This window comes from Falco cherrug, chromosome Z (assembly GCF_023634085.1).
Source record: "Falco cherrug isolate bFalChe1 chromosome Z, bFalChe1.pri, whole genome shotgun sequence".
In the NCBI taxonomy this organism is placed as follows: domain Eukaryota; kingdom Metazoa; phylum Chordata; class Aves; order Falconiformes; family Falconidae; genus Falco; species Falco cherrug.
The window spans coordinates 26,328,493-26,355,992 of NC_073720.1; the positions used below are offsets into that span (position 1 = coordinate 26,328,493).

General features: G+C 40.6%; 1 protein-coding gene across 2 annotated transcripts in view; it reads left to right on the forward strand.

The window, feature by feature from the left end:
* The window catches only part of TBCA (tubulin folding cofactor A), a 31,573-nt gene extending 17,250 nt beyond the window's left edge, over positions 1-14,323 (forward strand). For both annotated transcript variants that reach the window (XM_055699445.1, XM_055699444.1), the window contains 3 exons: positions 2,099-2,204; positions 10,906-10,992; positions 14,080-14,323. In XM_055699445.1, the coding sequence (XP_055555420.1) occupies positions 2,099-2,204; positions 10,906-10,992; positions 14,080-14,160 (274 nt within the window). In that variant the 3' untranslated portion in view covers positions 14,161-14,323. The remainder of the gene's footprint in view (positions 1-2,098; positions 2,205-10,905; positions 10,993-14,079) is intronic.
* The last annotated feature ends 13,177 nt before the right edge of the window (positions 14,324-27,500 follow it).

Below are 27,500 nucleotides of genomic sequence, written 5' to 3' on the forward strand. Positions count from 1 at the left end.
TCCTGTCCATCCTAGCACTTGTAGTAGGGCGCTTAACTGTGACAAATCAGGAGTTAATTTGCTCTGATGCACTAACATGACCGTGAAGCTCTCTGCTAGACCTTTATTTATTCACTTTAAGTTTGTATAATATATTCTTTGCTTCTTGGATCCGATTGTGGTCTTTTGGCTGTTAAATTCTCCTTAATCATTTTATATAGGTTAATCTGTTGCTTATTCTTGTTTGGGGAAGGATTTTCTTTGGCATACTCTCTGCAGTAGCATCTCAATATTTGTTTTGGTCCTGAATTAGCTGATCAGAAATTACTTCCTTATTCTCTGGATCCTGAAGAATGTTTGGTTCAGGTTTGGCATTACTTAATCCAGTGTATACCTAATGAACATAAGTAACAATGTGGGAGATGCAACAGCAGAATTGCAGTAACAACAAATAGAGTTCTTGGTGATGGGACTGCAATGTAAAAATTACTGGAGGGCATCAGACCAGACTACCTTAATTACTCCTTTTTGACCTTCAAAATTATGTGCGTTACTCTTGATACTGTGCTTGTGTTGTGGTTTAACTCCAGCTGGCAATAAGCCCCCCCAGCCGCTTTCTTACTCCCCCCTGCGGTGGGTGGGGGAGAGAATCGGAAGAGTAGAAGTGAGAAAACTCCTGGGTTGAGATAAAGGCAGTTTAATAGGTAAAGCAAAAGCCGCCCACACAGAAATCCACTCACCACCTCCCACCGGCAGGGAGGTATTCAGCCATCCCCAGGACAGCAGGGCTCCTGTCATGTGTAATGGTTACTTGGGAAGACAAGCGCCATCACTGCAAATGTCAGCCCCCTTCTTCTTCCTGCAGCTTTATATGCTGAGTGTGACATTCTATGTTACGGCACATCCCTTTGGCTGGTTGGGGTCAGCTGTCCCAGCTGTGCCCCCTCCCAGCTTCCTGTGCACCCCTAGCCCGCTCACTGGCGGCATGGTGGGAGAAGCAGAAAAGAAAAGCCTTGACTCTGTGTAAGCCCTGCTCAGCAATAACAAAAACATCCCTTTGTTATCCATACTGTTTTCAGCAGAAATCCAAAACATAGCCCCATCCCAGCTACTGTGAAGAAATTTAACTCTATTCCTGCCAAAACCAGCACAGCTTATTAGCAAAAAGCATTGTGCTTCTACGTATGGGTCCATTGTTACGATTAAAAGATGGATTGTTTTACCTTTGAAAGATAGGCCATATAGTACGTGGCTGTAACTGTTATTTCTGTCTATAACCCCCAGACTGTCATCAAGGTAAAGGAGAAAAAAATCAAAGGAGCACAAGACTATAAGGCTACTGTGTAATTTGGGAATTTTATTTTTCATTATTTTATATAAAAACTGTTAAGGGAAATAATGCATTTAATGGCATGAAGTGTTTTGATCAGGAAGAAGATGTTCTGAGATCACAGTTTGTGAACCTGGAATTGCTGTTGCTTTTACATGTGTTAGCAGTGACTTTGAAAAAAGTTAAGAAGGATGTCTTATCATTCCTGCAGGTGTAGTGGTGTTATTCAGCAGCGAATAGGAAAGAGGAAAGACCATGTGACTGTAAGAGCCAATATAGGTCACTTGTAAAACTATGAAAACTTCGATGACATTGAGAAAGTCTGACAAATGCTGATCTAAAAGCTAATGATAAACAGTGTTGTCTTTGCAGACATTTAATATTGTTTGCTTTGGGTACCTGTGATGTGAGGACTTTTTTGAGATAGGTAGCTTTCTTCTTGGTACTACTGTCTTTATTAGCCGTCATCCAGATCTACAAGGCAGCTTATCTGTTTCTGTTATGTATTTGAAATGATGCACCAACATACAGCTTTTTAGGATATTCTATATGGATAAGACCATGCAAAGCCTTCAAAAATATTTTACATTTAAATTATTCTCCTAAGAATTATTATATGTTATAGCTAAATCCGGCTTTTCGTAGATGCAGTTTTTGCAGTGGTAAAGAGGCTTTTTTTAAAATAAAACTGTATTATCTCATAGGGGTGCAGCTTGGGAGGGGGAGTTATCAATGTAACTTTTTACTGTAATGGAACCAGATTAACACAAACATTTGGTTTAATTGCAGATTGGCAAAGGAAAGAATTATGTACGAAAAAGAAGCAAAACAGCAAGAAGAAAAGATTGAAAAAATGAAAGCTGAAGCCTGTGATGATTATGGAATTAAGAAACAGGTGAACGATCATAAAATTTGTTTTATAAAATCCTTTTTTGCTTTTATGTAATCATAGTCATCCTAAAATACAAGAATCTCCTGTACCTTTTTCCAGGCTCCTGCTATATGAATACTCAACTAAAATATTATCATTTATAAAAGTCATAATAAGCATTTATAGAAACTTCCTCTACTCCAGAACTGTTAAATTTGAGAGTGTATATGGATTACTTAGCACTTGGTGTCAGGATGGCTGTCACTCACTGACAGTGTGTATGAGGCCATCATGAACTCTCTTTGTCAGAAATACCAAGAATCTGAAAACACATGGTCTGGATGCTGTTAGGTAAACTAAGTGCTTGCTGGTACATGCAAATGTTGCATTGAAGTGAGAATGCTTGATAGTTAATAGGAAGATGAAACAATTCAACTCTTTGAGTATACTAGTATCCCTTTGGTAAAATCTTTTTTAGTAAGTTCAGATTTCAGTTCATGTGTCTGTCCTGCCCTGCTTTTGTTATGCCATGGCAAAGAAATACAAATAAAAGTTTAAAACAATTCAGTTGGCAGAAAAAAACGTAAGTGAAGACCAGTAGTCGAAAAAAAAAGGCTATGAAAGAAAAAAAATACCTCAATCACACTTTCTTAACCTGTAAGGCTTGCAGGAAAAAGTGTTATTAAGTACTTCAATAAAAATACTAAATTGAAAACAATCTTATTAAAAACTGAACTATCACATACAAAACTTACCAGCTTTGTAGAAGCTAGGAAAAAATATTAAAAGACACAGTGTATTCCACCATGTGTAAATTCTGCATGTAGTTTCTGTAGGGGTCATGAAGAACCCTGACTGATAGCAGCAAGTAGTGCAGTTGTACTGCTTTGTGGATTTTTTTTGTAATGAAGCCTTAGATTCTACACAGTTGTGTAATGATTCCCAATATATGGAGACTTTACAGAAAACTTCATAATATTTGATCTGTAATGGAAACTTTTTACACTGTAATCACTAATGAGCAGAGACTAATGGTAAGAACCAGTAGTTTTCTGTATTTCTGTAGTTGTTGATGTTTCTCATACATAAACACCCTTTCCCAGCTAATGCTTTTATCTTGAGATCTGTGAGCGTAGGAAAAACCTACTCCTTGTTTTCTGTCAGTGGGATTGTAGATATATTCTGACGTTTTTGTTAACTGTCAGCACTTTTACTGATAAATGATAAATTTTCATTTTTTAAAAGGTTATCCTACACTACCAAATTACTTCTTGAGTAATGTCATTTCCAGATGAATTAAAAATCCAATGGACTTAACATAGAATATCTGCATGCCAAAGAGTACATAAAGTACATCTTGCTAATACAGTTTTTTACAAGCATTAGTGAAAACAGCAGTATTTTTCTTCCTTCCTTGAGTGAAATGGAGAGTATCTCCTGAAACAGATCAAAAGAAATGTATTTGGAAACGATATATATTGGTTTGGACAGTTATTGTGGAACATAAGAACTTGCTGGTAATCTTGTTACTGAAAGAGTTCTTGCTGAAAGGAACATTGTAATTTTCGTTAACTTTTTCATTTTTTATGTCTATTTAGCCTCAAAGAAATAGTCAGGTTAGTTCAGCTGGCTTTTTAAATTTTTAGCTGTTTCTGATGCCCACTTGACTAGTTCAAACAAAGTTTCATTCTTCTCACCTCTCAAATACGGTAAGATTGAAGTGAAACATACAGTTTCACTTCAGTCTGATTATTTGCATAATTTTTTTTTCCTAGGAACAGATGATCTTTGCGTAATAATATGAACTCTAGCTCTAGTTGCTTAGGTAAAGAGGCAGTAGAACTGCTGATAAAGAGTCTAATGCTTCCCCTTTATGTATTGGGACAGTATCCTTAACAAGCACAGTTTGCTTCCTTAAAAGCTAGCAAATTGGAATTCCCTGTATTAAGTACAGAATAATATTCCTAACATACAACTGGTATGAAAAACGTTTTCAAACTTTGGTTTTATTGCCTAGTATGCTTTCTGAAAGAGACCAAATGACAAAAAATCATTACTGTGATCTTAATTTTTCTGTTCTGTTTTCTAAAAGCTGTTACCCTTTTTATCTAGGTAGGTGTAAGTACGGGCAACATTCTTATGGTAGTAAAGACGTGCCACCACAATGGGACATGATTCATCCCTTCTTCAGCTGGGCTCACTTTCCCTGTGTTCTAGAGGGAGGAAAAAAAAATCTTAATTTCACTTTTCTGCCTTCTCTTTATCTAGGGAACCTCTCGTGTCTGTTCTGCTTGCAATTTTAGTACAAATATTTCCCCAGGTATTTCACTTCCACAAAACAGATGGAAGATTTGTTCTGAACCTTCAAGCTTATTCTAAAACATCTCCTAACCAGTCTGGTATCTTTTAGCAAAGCATGCATTACATTAAGCATGGGAGTCACAATCTGCATATTGTCTTAATAATCAAAAGAACCCAACAACAGAAGAAAACCCCAACCCTATCAGCCTCTCACCTAAGTTTAACCTCCCCCACAAAAAGTGGAGGGGAAGAGAGAGAAAATTTGGCTATTCTAACAAGGTTGAGCCATTCCTTTTGGGAAAGCACATCTTTTGTTAGTGTTTTCTTTATGCCACTCCCAAAGAAACCTCCTCATTCGGATGGTTACCACCTCTCACCTGTTCACAGGGTGAGTTTTATACTTGCATCAACATGGATCTGTTTAGGTAGAACTTTGAGTTGCCAGAAGGAAATGTGTGCCTGCTGATTAAATGACAATTTTCTATAATGGATAATTCCATTACTGTCCTCTTAGTTAATTTTAAATGAGCAATATCTGTAATCTATGATACAGTGTATTTAATGAAGAACTTTTTCAGAGGAGAATGTTGAATTTTGCTTCTGTCCTCTGAAAGCATCTCCATTTTTTAACTTCAAGTCACGTGGTGTTCTCCTTCCACCCCCTGCCACTGACAATGACGAAAACCTGTAAGTTGTATATTAGTGGAAAACAGCCAATGACAAACTGTTTTCCAAAAAGACCAAAGGAACCTTTCTCCCTTTTATCTCCTAAAATGATCTGCTTTAGAGGAAACAGGATTAGTGTTGCAGCACTATCCAAACTATCAAGCTGCAACAAGGTTTTACCATCTCATACCAACACCCCTCATGCCAGTCCCTCTGCTGCCTTCTCCTCACCCAGAGCATGCCTTCTCTCTTCCTTGGCTGCTCCCTCTTCACTGGCTGCCCAACCACTTAACAGAAACAGCCACAGTGCCCCTTATCTATGTCAGCCAACCTCCTCAGCCCTGAAGCCAGCCCACAGCTGTATGTTATCAATTAACCCACCTTCATCCCTCTACAGATTAGCCCTCACTTGAGAGCTGCAAAGAAAGCTCATTTGAAATACTGAGGCATTAAATCTAGAACATTTTCTCCTCTAGCTTTCTTGCTACAAATGATCGGTGATTTATGGCTGATACATGGCCATTTCAGTTCTTCAAATGCTCAAGCACTATAGAATACAGTGCTCTCCAGTTCTTTACAGCAGGCTTTTCTTTCTGGTATTTTGGAAGTGTTTTGATCCATGTTTGACAACCCACCTACAACAGACTGCAGCGTGCTTTTCTATCCTGTATTGGTGGATAGCTCAAGCTTCTTTTGGGCTTCCTATGTGAAAACAGAGCAAGCTGCTTCAAAGGAAGTAGAACTAGTAACACTTGGTTTGCTACAGTTTTTGTGTATGTTTGGATTTTTTTTCCCCCTGTATATTCACCTTAATGCCATTTATCCTCTCAGTTCCTGCCTTCTCTATGCCCAGCTTTCTGCTGCATCACCTGTGCTGTCCTACTGCCTATGTCCTTGTGCCACCTGGCCCAGCACATTATGCCTTTATATTCCCTGGTTACCAGAGAGGTGAGAAGTAATACTGTGTGGTATTAAGTGTAAGTGTAGCATGACTACTTTTGTGCTACAGTCTCTTTCTTAGTAGGATTATTAATTTTGGTACCATTGGTGTTCACAATACTTGGAGATAGCCTTTTATCTTCTGGGTCTCTGTCTTTTCCATCAGATAATGGTTGTAATTCATCAATGAATTACAAGTGTTTTACAAACTTTCTGATGAAAAGGAATGCAAACCTGTAGCACTTTTCCTAGCAAACTGATTTATTTGCATGTTTTTTCTTTTCCTCCATACCATCTTCAAGTAGATCCATACTGTTATGATTATCTGTGCAGCAGTCAAAAGGGCAAGTGATTATAAGGCAGTATTTAAAAGCATGCATATGTATTCATGTGCATGTATTTAATTGGTACATATCACTCATTGACATTTATCATGTATTTTAGCCTATCTCCTGTGTTTTGAACACCACTTCTGTCATAGAAAACAATATTGTCACTGTGCCCTGGGACCCAGTACTTTATTAGATTGTCTTTATAAAATGAATATGGAATTTTGTTTTCAAATAATTTGCATATCTCTAAATCTCCTGGTTAGGTGTGGGTCAGCTGGGGAAAAAAAAAAGAACAAAAACTGCTTCCACCTTTTTCATATAATCATAGAATCATTTAGGTTGGAAAAGACCTCTAAGATCATCAAGTCCAACCATTAACCCAGGACTGACAAGTCCGTCACTAAACCATGTCCCAAACTACCACATCTATGCATTTTTTAAACACCTCCAGGGATGGTGATTACACCACCCCCCTGGGCAGCCACTTCTAGTGCTTGACCACCCTTCCAGTAAAGAAATGTTTCCTAATTTCCAATCTATACCTCCCCTGGCGCAACTTGAGGCCTTTTCGTCTTGTCCTGTTGTTTATTACCTGGGAGACCCACCCCCACCTGTGTATGCATCCTTTTGGGCAGCTGGAGAGAGCAATAAGGTCCCCCCTGAGCCTCCTCCAGGCTAAACCCCAGTTCCCTCAGCTGCTCCTCACAAGCCTTGTGCTCCAGACCCTTCCCCAGCCCCGTTGCCCTTCCCTGGACACGCTGCAGCCCCTCTACGTCCCTCCTGCAGTGAGGGGCCCAGACCTGAACACAGGGTTCGAGGTGCAGCCTCACCAGTGCCCAGTGCAGGGGGACAGTCCCTTCCCTTGCCCTGCTGGCCACACTGCTTCTGACACAAGCCAGGGTGCTGCTGGCCTCCTTGGCCACCTGGGCACACTGCTGGCTCATGCCCAGCCGGCTGCCGACCAGCACCCCCAGGCCCTTTCCCACCAGGCCCTTTCCAGCCGCTCTGCCCCAGCCTGTAGCGCTGTGTGGGGCTGGTGTGACCCAGGTGCAGGACCCGGCACGGAGCCTTCTTGAACCTCATCCAGCTGGCCTCGGCCCATCGGTCCGGCATGTCCAGACCCCTCTGCAGAGCCTCCTGCCCTCCCGCAGAGCAACGCTGCTGCCCAGCTTGGTGTCATCTGCAAACTTGCTGAGGGTGCACTCGATCCCCTCGTCCAGAGCGCCGATAAAGATACTAAACAGAGCTGGCCCCAGTACTGAGCCCTGGGGAACACCACTGGTGACCAGCTGCCAGCTGGATGTAACACCACCAATCTTTGGGCCCGGCCATCCAGCCAGCTTTTTATGCAGAAAAGAGCGTGCCAGTCCAGGCCATGAGCAGCCAGTTTCCCCAGGAGAATGCTGTGGGAGCTGGTGTCAAAGGCTTTACTAATGTCCAGGTAGACAACATCCACAGCCTTTCCCTCATCCACTGGGTGGGTCATCTTGTTGTTGAAGATAAGGTTTGTCAAGCAGGACCTGCCTTTCATAAACCCCGTGCTGACTGGGCCAGCTGATAAAACTTTTGAAGCTGATTAAACTGTTGTCCCTGTTATGTAACATGCATCAGGCAGAGCAAAATTGCTTCCTATTGCAGAATACTTGGTGTCAACACTCATATGCAGTTGTATTTATTTATATTGTTAAATTACTGAAAATTTGTTTCGGTGTAAGTGCTTAGGTGATCAAAAAAGTAGAAAATGGCTTGGGCATTACCTTCTCAGCTGTTTTCCTCATAGAGTCATGTTTGGCCTTTGTGCTTATTTTGAATGTGTGAATTGTCTGATTTTAGCTATGGTGCCCTTCCATTTAAGGAACTGGTAGGTGGATGTGTGTTTACATCTGTTCTGCTTTTACCTGTCACTGCAATCTGGAATTTCTGGAAAACAGATTGAAGGCTACTGATAGTGCATTATGCATACCAATTCTTTGACATCTGATCCAATTTACAAAAAATCCACATTGCATTTGGTAAATAGGCTGTATACATCCCAACAGTTACAGAGCTCCCATTACATCTGAGGAAACTGCTTTCTTTTGAAAAATGGCAGACATCTGCTTCCTTAGTACAAATATCTTAAATCCTGAAAGACAACTGACTAGAAATGTGGTGGTTCAAGAGATTTGTTTAACTGGCTTTTTCAGCACACTTAAAGGAGATGTTGCCTTCACTGTAGCCACAGTAGTTCTTTTGGTCCTATGTGCACTTACTGACAACAAATTCAATTTGCTTCTCCCTGTACATGTTTTTGTGCTTTATTGCTTTTCTCTTTAACGCTGTATTTAGATGTACTCAGTTACTCCCAGTTTTTTATTACTTCTATTTGGCATTGTAAGTCACAGAAACTTTGCAGATATTTATGGTTCTTTGCAAAGTTAGATCAGTTTCATGTAATAACTTCGTCTGCGACCTGCTTATAATTTAAACTCCTTAGTGTTCCATGTGAAACTGGTGGAATTTGGATAGAATTTGGAGAGCAAACACTTTAAAAATTCCAGTCCTAAAGGTTACCTAATTATGTCAGCTTTTGACTTTATTATATACGTTTATAACAGTAAATTGTCTATTTGGGATTACCAGCATTACTTGAAAAAAATGCGTAAGTTATCAAAGTTTGCACAGGTAGTTTGGTAATCAACTAACAATATTGGTTCCACAGAATTCCTGTTCCAGACTTCCAACTGTTTGTGCCTACTGAATATAGTTAATTCCAGGATTTATCATCCTTCTGGTTTTTGTTTTATATTGTGTAACTATGGGCAAATGTAAATAAACGTCAGGTACATCTTGGATCACAGTCAAATTCTGTTTGGCACAGAGTAGTTTTATTCTTTTCTTAGAGCAGCCAGGACTACATCTTACAGATTCTAGATTAATATGCCTTCCCAGATTGCTTATTGAATGGCATATATCAATTAAGTTACTACTTTTCCTATCATCTGCCAGCTTTACAATACAGAACTATTTTGCGGTGCTGGCCCAAGGAAGTCGTCATTGGATATTCTCACTCTGTAGGTATTCTTTATTGAACAAATTTCTACTACATAAAGCAGAAGGCATCATCTCATGCAGTTTATGGCACACTTCATTCTATGGAAGTTACAAACCTTTATTTATTCACTGCTCAAAGTGTAGTATGCAGAGTTCCTAGTCTTATTTTTAATACGGTCCAACACTGAATGCTTGAAAGAAAAGTGGTAACACCAGCGACTAGACCTTGGAGATGCATAATTTTTTAAAAAACATTTTTCAGCCATCTTTGCTTCATTAGACAGGTTATGTGCTAGGTTCTCTGAAAGAAAATTAGAAATGAAGTTTTTAAACTCTTTATCTCAAAAATTACTTGAACTAAGAACTTAAATACATGACACTTAAAAACATGGTGGTAACTACTACAAAAGGCCTTCCTGTATGCATAAGTACATTCTTAGCTATAGCTTTTCTTCGCTTCTACAATGACCTTTCAGTACAACAGCATTAATACTGAATGGAGAATATAACATAGGAATGACAGAATGAAGTAAGCCATTTAAAGGGAACACCTTCTGTGCTAGGTTATCGTGAATCCAGAAGAGATTTCATATTTAAATACCTAACATTTTCATTTCTAAATAGATTTAACATTATGGAACAATTCTGCACACCTTTTCTTCTCAGTGGCTGGATTTTGGATCCAGAAATGTTCCATGAAACACACGTTCCCTTGTTTAAATCTAGAGTTGTTTTCTTTAGGAGGAGGCAGGATGTTCAGATTCAGTGGGGTGCCAGTTTAGTAATTTTGTTCAAAGTGCATGGTGAGAATAATCTTTCTCCTAAAATGAAGCACAAAGATAAGTAATAACTTTTTATGCATGATAAGCATCAAAAATATGAGCCTGCTGGTCTTTGCTTTTCATTTTTCTTTACCTTTGTCTTTCAGTCAGAGCCTCCTGCAGTGTGCACACAATGTGATCAATAACTCAATAACTTTTTTCATGCAGTAATTATCTCTATGTGGTATTATCTGAACGCTGTTTTTCTTTATTACCCAAAAGATGCAGGAGATATTTATATAACCAGCTGATCCCATTTTGGATGAAGCTGCTTTGTGACAGCAGGAGAAAGTTTGTTTTAAATAGCCTTTTTAACAAATGCTGTATGGAAAGCTTACCAGGCAGTAGTTTTTTCCTAAGGGAAAAATTATTCTAAATACTCTTTCGCACTTAATACTTTATATTTAATCAAGCACAAAGTAAATGGAAGTGTCCTGTAAATTAACAGAGTTTTAAGCAATTATGCTAAGTGAGTGTCTTCTAATAAAAAAGCCTATTCAGAAATGGATACAACTGTTCTGAAGTTCCTAGATGATGACTGGACTACTGATTCGGCAGAGCAAAGACTTATGTTAAAAAGTAAAGTTCCTACCTGGAATATATTCTTATTTCATTGGCTTCTGATTTTCACAGATTGAAATCTTACAAGAGTCACGAATGATGATTCCAGACTGCCAGCGCAGATTAGAAGTCGCACATGCAGACCTTACTCAGCTACTAGTAAGTATAGCACCAGAACCCACTGATCAAGAAATGCTGCTGCTGTTCCTTGATGAACTTGGATAAACATGCTTGTCTGCAGTGCAGTTGCAGCAGACGAGAACTGCACTGAAGAACTACTTTTTAGAGGTCCCAAGACTCATATTCTGTAACATACCAATATTTCATTTTAGATAATTGTTTTTGCAGACTTGGTCTTCAGTGTATGAAAATTGTGTGTATTAGAATATGTCTGTATTCTAAAGAAGCTGTCTTTAAGGGAGTGTACACTCAACATACACTTAAATGCTGAACTGCTAGAATGGACTCTGAATTCCTGTGCTAGTTACATGATCAGAAAAATTAGTTCATCTGCTTTAGATAGTTTTCTAGGTAGTCTAGATGTATATAATGCACTTGTAGTGAACTGAAATAGTAAAAATACTTTGCCTATTATTTTTATTATGCTATGGACAAGAAAAAAAGACAGCTGAGTCCTTGCTGATTACTGCTTTATGTTGTATTAGTGAGACGAGTACTAGTGCCACATTTTTTACCATATTTTATACATTACCTGCAGTAATAAGTAGGATCTTACACAAGTAGGTTTATTGAAACAATACCAAGTTTGGAGATCATCATGCTTATTTTAAAAGCTGCCTTCTCATCAAGAATTCAGCTACACATGTAAATGGTATTGTGTGGCTAAAAATACATACCCTAAATCAACCCCCAGACGCATTTGATGGCTAAAACACAAATCCCTTCTCAAAAGAGAAGTCAAGGTGTCTTACCCTCAGGTACTATGCCTTCACAGTTTTTCAAAATAAATGCGCAGTACTGGGCAGGATTTAGGGTCCTTTTGTCATTCAGCTCATTACTTAACAGTTGCCTGATCTAGATTTCATTGGCATGCAGAAATGGTGCTATTGATCCATGCAGTGTGCTGTACAAACTTAAAACAAGGAAGGGGGGGAGTTACTATTGTTAAGAATTTGGAAGTCTTCAAGAGTTTCTTTCTGTGCTGAGCTAATCTGCAATGCTTTTATTAAAATGAACTGTATAGTAGTATGGTATTTTTCAATTGTCAATCTGCTTAAGCTTTTTCCTAACAGTGCTCTTGTTCTGACATCTGTTGTTATTGGTTCCAGTTATGCTGTCCTTGGTTTTAAATATTTAACAATAAAATAAAGGTATGCATAGATGAAATCTACTCACACATGACAGCCATCATCTTGGACCTAAAGTAGGACAAAAGGATTATCTGTGCTTTGAGTCATGTAGAAGCAGTGTTTTCAGTAATTATATATCTCTTGTTTCATACAATAGTTGGGGTTGGAAGGGACCTTTAAATTTCATCTAGTCCAACCTCCCTGCAATGAGCAGGGACATCTTCAAATTCACATTGCTCAGAGCCCCATCCAACCTGACCTTGAATGTTTCCAGGGATGGGGCATCTGCCACCTCTCTGGGCAACCTCTTCCAGTGCCCCACCACCCCCATTGTAAAAATATTTCTTCCTTGCATCTAGTCTGAATCTACCCTCTTTTAGTTTAAAACCATTACCCCTTGTCCTGTTACAGCAGGGTCTACTAAAAAGTCTGTCCCCATCTTCCTTATAGGCCCCTTTTGAGTACTGCAGTAAGGTCTCTCTGGGGCTGCCTCTTCTCCAGACTGAACAACCCCAACTCTCTCAGCCTTTCCTCACAGCAGAGGTGTTCCACCCCTCCCATCATTTTTGTGGCCCTCCTCTGGACCCCTCCAACAGGTCCACGTCTTGCTTGTACCACAGGCTCCAGAGCTGGATGCAGTGCTCCAGGTGGGGTCTCACCAGAGCAGAGCAGAGGGGCAGAATCACCTCCCTCAACCTGCTGGCCACGCTTCTTCTGATGCAGCTCAAGATACACTTGACTTTCTGGGCTGTGAGCACACATTGCTGGCTCACGTCCAGCTTTTCATCCACCAACACCCCCAGGTCCTTCTCCTCAGGGCTGTTCTTAATCCCTTCATCCCCCAGCCTGTATTGATACTGGGGGATACAACCAACCTGGGGGCAAGACCTTGTACCGGGCCTTGTTGAGCCTCCTGAGGTTCACATGGGCCCACTTCTCAAGCTTGTCCAGGTCCCTCTGGATGGCGTCTCATCCCTCTTGTGTGTCAGCCTCACCACTCAGCTTGATGTCATCTGCAAACCTGCTGAGGGTGCACTCATTCCCACTGTATTCTGTCATTGATGAAGATACAAAAAAGTACTGGTCACAGTATGGACCCCCTGAGGGACACCAGTTGTCACTGATCTCCATCCAGACATTGAGCCGTTCACCACTACTTCCTGGATGTGACCATCTGGCCAATTCATTATCCACTGAACAGTCCATCCATCAAATCAGTCTGTCTCCAATTTAGAGAGAAGGATGTTGTGGGGGACCCTGTCAGAGGTCTTACAGAAGTGCAGATAAATGACACCCATAGCTCTTCCCTTGTCCACTGATACAGTCACTCCATCACAGAAGGCCACTAGGTTCGTCAGGCAAGACTTGCCATCGGTGAAGCCATGCTGGCTGTCTTGAGAATCACCTCCCTGTCCTCCATGTGCCTCAGCAGAGCTTCTGGGAGGATCTGTTCCATGATCTTCCCAGGCACAGAGGTAAGGCTGACAGGTTGGTAGTTCCTAGCGTCCTCCTCTCTACCTTCTGTAGAAATGGGTGCAATGCTTCCCTTCTTCCAGTTACTGGAGACCTCCTGACTGCTGTGACTTTTCAAATATCATGGAGAGTGGCTTGTCAACTATATCAGCCAATTCCCTCAGGACTCTGGGATGCATCTTGTCGGGTCCCATAGAGTTACGTATGTATAGGTTCCTCAGGTGGTCACAAACTCAATCTCTTACAGTGAGAGGGACTTTGCTCCCCCAGTCCCTGTCTTGAGGTCCATCTACTTGAGAGGTGTGAGAAGAGAGATTGTCAGTGAAGACTGAGGCAAAAATTTTGTTGAGTACCTTAGCATTCCCCTCATCTGTTGTTACCAGTTATTTTTCAGTTACCTTTTTAATTTTAATCCCATGTCAATTATTTTCAAAGTACTCAAAAATTTTGGTTTTTATTCTAGGAAAATGAAAAGGAATTGGAAGAAGCTGAAGAGTACAAAGAAGCACGTTCCTTACTGGAGTCGGTGAAGCTGGAAGCCTAGAAGTTTTTCAGTACTTTCTTTATACTCATTAGCACGGGGTCCATTCCACACTTTCATTTGACTATGGCTGTGTTACTATCGTTGACTTGCTAAGGTTTCCTTTATGTAAACCAGCCTTTCTCTTAACTCCTAGATGCATCAAATAAAGAATCTTGTGAAACAATCTGTGTGTTCCATATTCAGGTAAAATAGAAACATTTCCGGTTTACCTGGATTACAAAAAGGAAAAATAAGCCAAATTTAATGGAAGTGTAATAATGTAATATCTAATATACAGAACTTAGTCTGAACAATTCACTCTAAGAAACCCTAAAGACCTTAAAGATTCATCTAGTTCCAACCCCCCTGCCATGGGCTTTAGAAGCACTTTATATATGAAATAATTTCAAGCCATTATAGCATAACAATCTGTTGTGAAAGAGAAGATGGACTAAATGACCCTTCAAAGTCACCCATCTTTTTTTCTATGTGCGGTTTATCTGTGATTTTATCAAGTATGTACTCCCTGTTTATCTCTGAGCCCAAGACAGAATTAAGAGTTGATTCCAAATCTTTCTCAGTTCGCCTGCAGTTGATTTGTAGAGCCCAATTCACACAATTACATGACCAAAGTTCTGTTACTTTTTCAAGAAACAGAATTTAGCAGCTGGCTGGTATGTTGTCAGTTGGATCTGCCAGCAAGAGTTCTGGATTGAATGCTTCTCCTGAAAGCACCTTGGGCTGTGTGAGGGTTTTTTTGAACAAAGCTCAAACCCCAGAATGTGAAAGAGAACTAATGGATAAAGGGAATGATGCTTAATCTGCCTGGAAGGCCATTAAAATGTTACGTACAAAAGCTGTGGTTCTTCCAGAATACCTTCTCTACACAGCAAACAGTAAGCTCTGCTGATGAACAAGGAAGCTTTTTACAGTAGTTTTTCTAGTTTGAAAGTGCTCTGGCATGTTCCTTAAAGGCAACACAAAGCACAGGTACTTTTTGTGTGGTGCTATATTTAATACTCTTAATAATTTTCTTTGTTAATTTGCCTGAGTAAACTGCAGTTTCAGTACCTGTATTTGTGTACCTTAAGCACACAGAGTAGCAGGTATACTTCTCCATCACTCGTAAGCACTGCTTTGACAGATGATCAACACCACCAGATTTCTGATTGACTACAGAGTGACCTAGTTTTGAAGTGACCCCAGAGGAGTACTAGACAATGCTAAGAGGTGAAACCTGTGACAGTACTATGGTTCCCTGAGTTTTGCATATGGTTTGCGTACCTTCTTACCAGCATGATACCCTAGGCACATAACTGCTAAACAGAAACTGCACAGTTCGCAGCACAAACGAACTGCTATTGAGGAGAAACCTGTCTTGGAATACTCATTTCAGCCAGCTGCATCTATGGACCTTCACCAGGAAAGGTAGCTGGAGCAGACAAAGTGGATCACATGTCTTAGCTGACCAGTGGCACTCAGTGTAACAGTAACTCTGTGCTTTGTGGCCATTGAGTGGAGTATGGTGAATAAACGCTGAGCTGAAAAGGAGATGTGGGGAGGTGAGTCTGCTGGGTAAAGCAGAATTTAAAATAAAAATTACTCTTCTTCAGAAGAAAGAATACACAATTCTGGAAAATGAACCCACAGAAAAATGATGTGCAGTTGCCGAGTACCACAAGAAATGCAGGTCAGCGTGAAAGCTAGAGGCATGATCTGTAGTGGCTGAAGGAAGGCAGCATTATGATATGGTTTAAGTTGTCATTTAAAGGCACATGGGACTGAGCAGCTACCATATCAACCAGACTCCATGGAAGAGGTTTTTTGTGCAGTAGTTTCTAGGGTAGAGTGGTGTCTTACATTTGTCTGCTACTGTTTTCTAGCTCCCTCCAATTGCATCATGAGCCAAGATGATACTCTTTCCACTAAGTTCTCCAAAAGACTGAGCATGTTCTGTTGTATAACAAATAGTCAGCCTCACTGGTGAAAATCAAGCAAGGTATGTTCATACCTGAAAGTACATCTCCAGATGCCTCCAGAAGGGTCTAACATCTGAAAGCACAGCAGCGTGATACTTGTAAAAACTATACCAAAAGTTGTGACAAGGCAACAATAACATAGGGCTAGCCCCTGAGGGATGGATTGGCAAAGCCATGCAGATAATGCATTATGCATGCTAGTTGAACAGTTAATCCAGTGATACGTTATGGGGCGAGGGTTTGTTTTGTTTTTTTGGGAGTTTCGTGTGTTGTCTTTTGGTTGTTTTGGTTTTTTTATGGCACTCTAGCAGCGCTCTCATTGGCCAGATGCACATCATTCGTAAAGGAGATTCTTTTTGCTGACAAAACATTTATCATTTAGACTGAATCCAAGTGCCATAGCAATGTAAAATCCAGAAAATTAAGCATAAGCACTAGTATTTTGATACCCTCTCACATCCCAAACTTAAAAGGCAGTGGCACATGAAGTAATACCATGTTATTGCTAATTTTAAAGTTACCTACTTTTTTTGGAGATACATAGTCTGCATTAGCAGATACAAGAGACGACCCAAAAGAAAAGAAAAATCTGTGGGCAACACTTTTGACCTCTGTACTCTTTGAACCTTGTCACTAGCTTTACTGATGCCTTTCAAAGTCTACCTAAGAGAGACAAGCTGTATTTAACTTTTTATGTGATGATGCATGTTATCACTCAGTTTTCATGCTGCATTCTTACCATGAATGCATTTTTTACACCCTGGACAGAAGTACTATCCTTTAAATTGTACCTCTCTTTCTGGCAGAATATGTTTAGTAAGTTTCTCAATTTTTTGCCACTTAAACAAAGCATTTGTTCTACTGAGAAGTCATAGCAGAACAGGAATCCATTTATGCCCTGACTGAAGAAACAAAAGAGGTGATTTAAGAAGAAAAGGGTAGACAATAACAATTTGGAAGTTGTTACAAGTTCTGTGCCCATTGCTCTGATGATGTGTTTGCTAGGTACCACCTGCTTTTAAGTTTATCCTTGTACAGTTAAGATTCTTGCCCTTTGATTCAGATGATGTACTGCATCTGAAATACAACTACAGAACAAACTTGGTACCTTCACCTGGAAACCAGTATTTCTTCAGTCCTCAGTTATACTGTATAATCCAAACTGAAAGTAGTGTCAGAAGCTGTCCTCTAATTTAATTCCTTCCTTCACCTAGGAAAACTTCCATAACACTGCAGTGATTTCTTATAGCTGGCTAATTTACAGGCCAGTTGCTCTTGTTACAGTACTAAAAATGTTTTAATTAATACAAAATATTTTCTTACCCAGCAATAATTTCCCAAAGATTCTTTGAAGGTCAGTTTCTTACATTCATGAAAGTTACCATGATTCTAAAACAGTATTTCTCACAGGCCTCTAATACAACATGGCTCAATGTTCCTCAAAATAGCCTGCAAGAAAAGCAAACCTAGCAATTTATTAGCACCATCTTTTGGGTGGTTTTATGGTGGTTTATGTTCTGGGAGCAAGATCCAGGAAAAGAACTTAATTTTCTTCTGAAGACCACAGGTTGTAGTTGAATACTTAAGAGGCATCCAGGAAACATCCATGCTTCAGCACAAACTATAGGAAGCACACCATTAAGCTACAAATCCATTCCTCACCCCTGTTCTCCTGGTAATTGCAGTAACTAAGCTGCATATCTCTCCCTCTCTCTCTCAGGTTTGCAACCCCAAACTTCTGCTTAAGAGTCCAATGTCTACATATCAGTTATTTCCTCCAGAACACAAGCAGAGGGAACAGCTGGCATTGCATCCTTTTACCCTTTTGTCTATTAGCCAAGAGGTACCACTTCCTTGAAACGGAAATCAGTTAATCAGCCACATTATACTAGAGACCAACCAACAACAGAAATAAGACAACTGAAGTTTTATGCTAAAAAAATAACTTTGGAATGAATTAACAAGTATGAGGAGCAGGGGAAAGCCGTCTGGTCCAAAAGCACTTGTACAAGGAGCATCGCTATGGACAGGTCATTACTGGCCATAGCTTACTGGCATCAAAGGGAAGAGACAACTACTTTTTTTTTTTTTTTTTTGTAGTCAGAATTTTGCTTATGAGTTGAATTAGTTGACTTTCAAGATCACACAGCATAGGTTAAAAGGAGACATCCACTGAAACACAGTTTCAGGAGGGACAGAGTATGTACCAGGTCCGAGACTTGATACCAAACAAAATAAGCCTATCCTGTAGGCACGTGATTAGTTACAAAAAAGGACAAGGTACATTTTCAGTCTCCAACACCCTTTTAGATGAGGGAAGAACTAACCACACAGGTATTTTGGGTTAAATCCACAAAAAGGATAAAGTTGCAGCACATCCCTTTTGGAAGCCCTACTAAACACCTTGAGGTAGGAAAAGGGGACTGACTGCAGAGTGCAGAACCATTGAGCACAGTGCCAATGAATCCAAGGGCCAGCATTTCATAAATGTTTAGTGCTCATGGATCTGCAGAAGAAAATATACTCCATGCTACAAACACCTGCGACATGCTCTGTCATATTTTGACTTTCAGGCAAGTGAAAAGTTTGGGGCTTCAGAATGGCATTCACAAAAAGCAGAAAACTAAGCAAGAGGTTTTCTAGCCAGCAAGAAATGTGAAGATCAGGCACAGGAAAAGAAAGGCTTTTTCTGCCATCTGGAAGACCTGTTTTCAAATCCCTTCCACATAACCTAAAGCAGAGGCTTGAATCCAGATCTGCCAGTTAAAGGAAGGGGGGGGGGGGCACGGACTAAACAACAAAAAAAACCAAAAACACCAAACCCCCCAAACCAAAACCCCAAAACCTCCAAAACACACAGAGTTGCTCTATTTCCTTAGAATAACATACTGTTTTGGCAGCCCACCTCCCACACCTCTAGTGAAACCTTTGAGCTCTAAGATGGAGTCTCCTACACTCCTCTGACTGACTGAACTGACTTTAAAAGCCCAGGCTGAGACCTGTCCCACCAAATATGCAGCCACCACATTCAAAACATTCTCTTGGGGGGTGGTAGTGTGTGTGAAGAGAGTCAAAAAAACCCAAACATTCAAGTCCATGGTCTAACTCAAGGAAGCGGAGGGGTTCAGATCAAGGAAAATGCTTAACTACTGGGCAGTACCTGCCACTTGTTCCTAATAGGGGTCCTCAGAATTACCACATTAGTAGGATAGGTGGCTCCACAGCCTTTTAGACTGGGTAGTTACCAGAATTTACTACTAAAATTGAATGGTCTGACCACCCCAAAAGGTGTAGTTCTATTCAACTGACCTGTATGACAAAAAAAGTGAAAAAGGAGGTGTATATATTTAGTATGTGGGTGATACAAGGCTGTTCAATATCTTGAAGGACAAGACTAGAAATCAAAGGGTTTCTGACAAATTGGACAAAGTTTTAGAAAAATGCATTTCACTAAGAACATAAGGAAAAAAGCAAATTTTACATGACAGCAGAAATCTGCTGTACAAATGCAAGAAAAGGTAAAAGCTAGGCAGCATTTCTGAAAGTTGTAGGGTTTTTAGTGAATTCTGCAGAACATGAGCCTAGCTTAAAAAACATAGCAACAGCCCTTACACCTTACACTCTCCTTCATATTGGTGAGGCTTCATCTGGAAGCATTATCGCTGCTAGAAGCCATAATTAAAAAAATGAACAAACAGGAAAGATTCGGAAGAATACAGTGAAAACTACCAAAAAGAGTGAAAAAACAGTCTTTTAAGAAAGATGGAACAAATCCAGACGTTTTAGCCCGGAGAATATTGAGGGTGGTAATAGTAATAGTCTTCAAGGATATACAAGGTTATGGAAGAAAGGAAGAAACTTTTGCTTGGCAGAAAGAGTAAGACACAATGAGCTTCAGTTGGCAGTAAGAAAAAAAAAGTTGGAAGGGTTCCTCCCTCCTCAGAAAACAATTAAGACAACTGAAGCTCTGGAACAGACTGTCCAGGGAAGCTGTCAGAGATGCATTCCTAGAGGTCTTCTCTTGCCCAGGCAGCTGTGACACATGACGCAGGGACAACTGATCCTGCCTCATACTTAGGGGAAAGCATCTAAAGGTGGATGGAGCAATCCTTCCCTTGGCAGCACTCATCCCTTTAAGCTCACCCATTCACGTAAAAGGCAAGATTTGTGACACAGCTGAACTATTCTGAGTACAGTGAAGAGGTGAACTCCCAGAGCCCTCCTAAAGGAGAGAATTTCAGTGATACATACCAGACCTTTCAGACCTTGCACTGCACACTACCACACAGTGGGTTCAAAGAAGCTGAACACAGTCCTCCAGAACAAAAGGACCAGATTACAATGTAACAGAGGCCTCACCATAAATCCAAATGATGGGCTTAGGGCTTGAGAAGAGATGGCACAAGAGATGTGAAACTGCCACCTTCCCCCAGTTGTATAAATACATATACAACCACAATGGGAAAAAAACAGCACTTGAACTTTGCAGATTACTTGCTAGCATGTCCTAAGATTCAGTATTTTGGGGCAAAAACCACTGGGACTCACCAAAGTCCCAAATCTAGAGCCACTCAGCATAAATATTACCTTTAACAGGAAGAAGGAAAACTTTGACTCTACAACACTTTGTTTCCTTACTGTTCTGAAGTTCCTGTAGATGTGACATTAGATAGAAGGAAACCAAATGACCCATGGAAAAAGCCTCAATTAGTAAGGTTAACAGAAGCCGAATAGGTTGAAATTGGTAAAATAAGCACATTATTTATGTATCAATTACTACTTGCTCCCCATTTCGACAAAAGGAAATAAAATTTTCTCATCCTTCCTAACAATCCAGAGGCCTCCTCCTGCCCCAGCATAATTAGTGGCAAATTTCACCACAGCTCTCCATAAGTAATCAAAAAGGCTACCTAATTAAAAAAGTAATTAGTTTACACAGATAGATGTGAGTGGGTAGATTAGTTTATGAAAATAAAATGAAATTCCTCTGGATGCTTTTAGTGACTTGGCTTCCTGCTGTTTTACAGCTTCTACACACTTCCAAGGGAGTGGGTTAAAACTAATTAAAAAAAAAAGGCTCCATCTGCAAATGAAGATGGTACCTTTCAAAATCAATTGATCAGATATGTCAATTTTATAATTTGTTCTCTGTTTTCAACACAGAAGGTTAAGTTCATATTTCTGCATAAAAATCAGTACCTCCATGAAAGGACTAATACGTTATATTTCGTTCCCTCAGATCATTTACACAATACCTACCACCATGTCATCTAGCCACCAAGCTGAACCAATGCTGAATCCAGAAAAGGAAGGCTTAAACGCTATCACCCAGCACACCACAGGATCTGTAAAAAGCCAGAGCAGCTCCTGATACCAGACCACACCAAAGGCTTTTCCCCTGTACTGGGTCTGGCTGAGCCCCACAGCCACCCTTCTAGTGCTGTGCTTTGTATTGGTGGCTAGAAAGGTGGTGATAACACACCGGGGTTCTGGCCACTGCTGAGCAGCGCTCACCCAGCATCAAGGCTGTCTCTCCAACCTCGCCAGCAGGCTGTGGGTGGGCAAGATTTTGGGAGAGGACATAGCCAGGGCAGCTGACCCAAAGTGACCTGTGGAATACTCCGTACCACATGACATATGCTCAGACATAAAAGCTAAGAGAAAGGATGAGGAGGTGGGGTCATTCGTTATTTACAGCATTTGTCTTCTGGAGAAACCGCTACACGTACTGAAGCCCTGCATCCTGGGAAGTGGCTAAACACCCACTGCTGATGGGAAGAAGAGAATAACGTCTTTTGTTTTCCTTTGCTTCTGCATGTATGACCTTTGCTATTGCTCTATTCAGCTGCCTTTATCTTGACGAACAATTTTTTTTGCCATCTTATTTTCTCCCCTCCTTGTTCTGCTGAAGAGGAGAGTGATAAAGCACCTTGGTGGGCACCTGTCATCCAGCCAAGGTCAACCCACTACATGCCCCAGTCATCCTGCCACCAGAAGAAACCAGGGGAAACACCCCGGGCACTTTTCTTGGGGTGAAGGTCAACCCTCACCCTTTTATGTGCCAACTCCTGCCATCTCCCCAAATGCAGGAAAATCGATTGTGTCATTGTGGTGGCAGCAGGGAGCTATATTCTCACTCTCCTAAGCTGGGGGACAGGTGGGGGACACAAAAGCCTGTAGCCAATACACAAAGGAAAAGTATAGAAACAAGTATAACAGCAATCCTTGATAAGAACTAGGAAGTTCTGCCAGGGAAATCAGTGAGTTAAGAAACTTTCTTCCTCAGAGGCTTTATCGTGGTCAACACTTACTGATGGACCTCACCTCCATGAATGTATCAAGTACTATTTGTCAGCTTCAGGAAAAAATTGCAGTAAGAACTCTAACCAGCGCAGAAGAGTAAGCTGCCTTCTAAACAGTGTGAAAAAAAGAAAACCTAAAATGTTACTTTTAGTTGAGCAAATTAAACAACTGTAAACTTAAGTTTTATGCTCCTTTAAATTAAGGTATACACGAAACAAGTTTTAAACAGTGATATAAAAAAAGATAAAACTACCTATATTGAATCCTTTAACAGATTTGTATTTAAAGGATCCAGGGACCAACTTTCATTTTGTTTACCTTTGCTATTTTTGGACTGCTACCCTCTGATTTGAGGAATATTGAGTCAACTGAAAATTTCTTACTTATGTGGACTCATAAGAACTCACACCGAAAATAACTGAAATTCCACATCTACACTCAGGCACAGTAGATGGAGCTATTGGAGGGAAAAAAAGCTTTTGGAGTGATCAAAATGAAGCCGTTTTCACGTCAAAGCTAACAAACCTCAGATTACTTAGTTAAACTGATTTTAGATCAGTAACTATCAACATTACCTACACCCTGTTCAGCAGCCTACATAAAGTGAGATGATGAACCTAGTCCATTTCTGAATATTACCAAGCTTTTACAGAGACAGCATCTAAAAAGCCATTAGATTAGGTCCTCACTGTGCTAGGGGCTGTACAAATAAAGGAGAAAAAAAAAAAATCCAAGCACGTTTATGGTCTGAATGATCATGTGAACTCATGTGACATGCAAAAACTTTTTTTAAAAAAAGCATAACCAAGAGCCTCAGCCAGGAGGAAGTAATGATGGCCACATCACCTGGCTACTACTGGAGGTCAGTTTCTTTCCACAGATAGGCATAGCTGAGGCTACATTAACCTGGAAGGAGGACAGCCAGTGTTCTCGCTTGGCTTTGAACCTAAGGCCCTTTGTAACAACAGCTACATGCAACCAAAACTATGGAAAAAAAATTAAAAATGCAGTCTTCCAAGAACTAAGGACAGCTGTGAGAGCATGGGTGACAATTATGATCCTCCAATATCATATGGCAAATGTAACACTGCTAAACTATGAAAGGTTCCAAGGCAGAGCTATTTCTTTTATGGGTAACAGAGGGCGAAGGGAAGAACCCATGTCCTAAATACTAGCCCCTTCAAAGGAGCATAGAACTGAGCTGACATGAAAGCTAAATTACCTTCCTATCATTAAACTATCTTCTTATTGTTAAAAGGAGTACTGCCAGAGGAATGTCAAGACACATCACAGAAATGAGGAGTCCAAGTAAGAAAGAACAGACAGTTTTACCAAGACTATGCATGTCCTGTGGATAAACAGAAGATTCTAGTCCCTATTCTGTACCAAACACATCACCTTTCAGAAAGGCTCCTATTTATTTTTAATGAAAAACTCAGCTGGAGCTAGACCAGTACTTGCTATTTAGACTTCCAAATATCGAACTTTATTCAAAAATTGCAACATCATCAGCTGCCTATGATCAAGAGCACTTCACAGCTGGCTTAACTTCAAAGAGATGTGCTACTCTTCACGTAGAGGTCCTTCAGAAACAGACAATCTACTTTGAAGTGTTATGTCTCCTTCACAAAGCTCAAACAGAAAATACAAAGAATGTTCTGTAGCTTCATAGGCAAAAGGAAAACTCACTGGCCAGATACTTGATAATCCAGACACAGACAAACTGTATTTTGTTGTGAAGTGATTAGTAGGCAGAGCAGCAGACCACTATTGGGGCCAGGTTACCAATAGCATCACAGTTTTGTTTAGTCGTTCTTCAGCAAATCAATTAGTGTCTCCAACCTTTAGTTCACTTTTCCCCTAAAAAACCCCAAATCTAGGTGTTTCAAGTTTTTTTCTCCCAGTAGCGATACCAGGATTATTTCAGCTTAGTATTTCTGTCCTCTGGTGAAAGTTAAGTGAACAAACGACACAACTACAAAGGTACTTTATCATTAAGAAGTTCACACTCAAGCACACAAACTTCAGAACTTCTTGACAGTTTTAAGCACATAAATTAATCACATTAGGATTATCTTAAGTATGCAGTATGTTGTATTACAGGTAGTTAATACTGTTAACAAGCAGAAGCAATTATTCTCTTACAGAAGAAAAATCACACATATTGCAAGATTAACATATGAAAAGGTATTTTCAATCTCTAGCTGCTTTTTAAAGTCTTCTGCACAAGAACTCAGAAGTCAACCGTGGTAAATCTGATTGAAATGCCAAGGTGGAGAGGGCAGAATGAAGAGGAGTAAAAGCTGGGTAGCCCATTGACAGATAGACTAACTCTGGATCACAAGAGTTAGAACACATACACAGAATTAATTCACATGTATATCAAGCAACAAGAGAATCACACCCTATCATCCAAAAACCAACAGCTGCCCAAAACCATATAACCTGTGCTAAAAATAGTTTACCAATGCTTATATACAGACCTGCCTTCTTTGAGCTCTTGTTCCCGCTCGGAATCTCAGTAAGCAGTCCAAGGAACCCACTACTGTTTTCAAACATCAACTTTAAAACGGAACACAGTTATCCTGACTGTATTAGGCTATTTTATCTCTGCCTCTCTAACTCTCTTGCTGCGGAGCAGAAGGAAGGCATACTCTGAAGGCAGCACAGGGAAGAAAGCAGTGACAGTTGGAAGCCATCCAAATTAAAGAAGGCCATTTGCAGGAGGTTTCTTCCCCCAGCATGTCACCATCCCCTACGCTCGGCTCTCTCTCCTGATGCCCCTCACTGCTTCATTAACTGTCAATTATTGGCTTAGGAAGGAAGCAGAACTTTATTAAAATTCAGAGAGGGCAACATTGCACATAGAGACTCAATTTGCTGATTACCAGCAGCAAAGCCCCACATTGTGTTCTGGCTCCTTCTCCAGTTCAGACACCCCAACATGTGACTTCCTCTCCAGTTCCTCACCCTCTAAGAGTGGAAACTAACTGTAACACCATCCTCATGACTCCTACCTACAATGCTGAAAAAGAAAACCCAGTACCTCCAGTTGAAAACCACTCCCACGCTGCCCATCCGAGTATGAAAAGGTCACTAATCATGATGGAGTTGCTGGAGTCACTGACTCAAGGCCTCTTTCGACCCAGTCTTACAAGATGCCACTACTGTTCTGCATTTCCTGTGGCTACAAGGCTAAACTCTTTCATGCCATGACTCTCACGTGTGCTTTCATGCAAGTTTACCCATCCAAGTAATAGCTACTATTCTGGGCTGAATGTAACCCACCTAGAGCAGACTTCATTTATGCCAGGTGTAGATAAACCTAGTCAGGCACTTACCACACTTGTGACATGTTATTGCTTCACTGTGTTGACTGGAAGCCTCTATTAATCAGATGAGTACAGTTCCCCCAGTGCTTGTCACTAAGAGATGAGGCACCTGCAGTCTGACCAGCTGCAGTCATGAGCACATGCTGCTCTTTCAATAAGAGAGGCAAAGGAGGCTCTGATGTTTTCATATGCCTGGTCACTACTCTACAGCTAAATAAAATACATTTTCTGTACAGTACTCCAGTCCCCAAACACGCTGTTTCTCCCAACACACAAATTACTTTCTGACCATTACAAATTTTGATACATTCTTCTCAAATGAAGCATAAATTAAAAAAAAAAAAAAAAAAAGGCTTTCAGTTCTGTAGCTTCCCTAGCAACAGAGGATACAAAATTCTGGGTAGTGAGCCTCAGCTCCCCACCTCATAGCACCTTTTTTACATCAAATATCTAACGTAGTCAACCTGTGCTTTCGGTTGAGAAGGGACAGCTAGGTTCAGATGTCATGAAGAAATCCACAAGATTTACAATGAGATTTGTAAGATTCCTTGCTGCAGCTGGAGCATGAGAAAACTGTCCCACATTCATGACAATTTTAGGAGGCAAGAGGTGCTGCTTCTTGCAGAATGTCATTTAAAACATTGTAAGCCGTGACTGAAATATCACCCACTGGCCAGACTAATTGGGAGGAGGGAGGCCTGCAGGCAGAAGAGTTTGTGTCTATGCAGAGAGCAGAACACAAATTAACCAAACAGAAAGCTGAAAAGAGTGTTTTTTGACAAAACATTTATTTACTTCTTTCCAGCCAGTAGCAGAGTTTCCCTAAAATCCCAGTATTTTTTTTCCTCTAAACATGGTTTGCAATTTCTTCCAACAGAACCAATCACCCCAAAAGCCAAAGTGTTTTTTCCTAGAAGAAAAAAAAACAAACTATAATCTTAAGAACTTAGGGCTGATGTGTTTATGGTCATAACCATAAGTACTACCAATAGAATATCCTGAACTAGAGTCTGGCTGGCCCCAGCACATCTCCATCATTTCACAAAGTACCAAAATCGGAGACAAACATCACTTCTGGGATGTACATATATGTAAGTAGCTTTATAAAATGCTCTACGTACACAAAGACACTGAAAACACAGAGTCAGGCAGTCAAAACCCCCTAACCTCACCATGGCAGAAGAACAGGACAAGCCTTCAACCGAGAGACCACCGGTGTTCCTGTGACTCTCCGCTCCCCCAGGCGCAGCCTTCCCGCATTTGCTGCTAATGTCACACAGACCTTTTCCCTAATCAAGAAACTTGACCTTTACCGTCTACTGCAGGTATCAGGCTGAAAGGTGAAATGTTTTTGGTGATAATGAGAACAAAACGCAGATTCCATCTCTTTAAGTTACTGAGAGCATAAGCAAAGAAAGAAAAATACCCTGGCCTTTATTTTATTTTAGTATTTCATATGCAAGCTGTTTTTCTTGATTAGCTGACAAAACTCCAAGATGTGCCCAATTTTACACTATTAAAAACAAAACAAGAAACTCGGGGTGAAAGCAAAACAATGCTTTTCCCTCTGTCACACAGCAGAGCCAGCCTGTAATTTCCCCGGGGAACGTGAGGCAGCCTATTATCCCATTTGCTTCCCCTTTATTTCGTGTGAGGGCAGCGCTGCGCTCCCCAGCCGGGCCGCTCCCTCGGCGGGGCCATCACGCTCCCCGCCCCGCTCCCCCACCCCCACCCCCACCCCACCCCC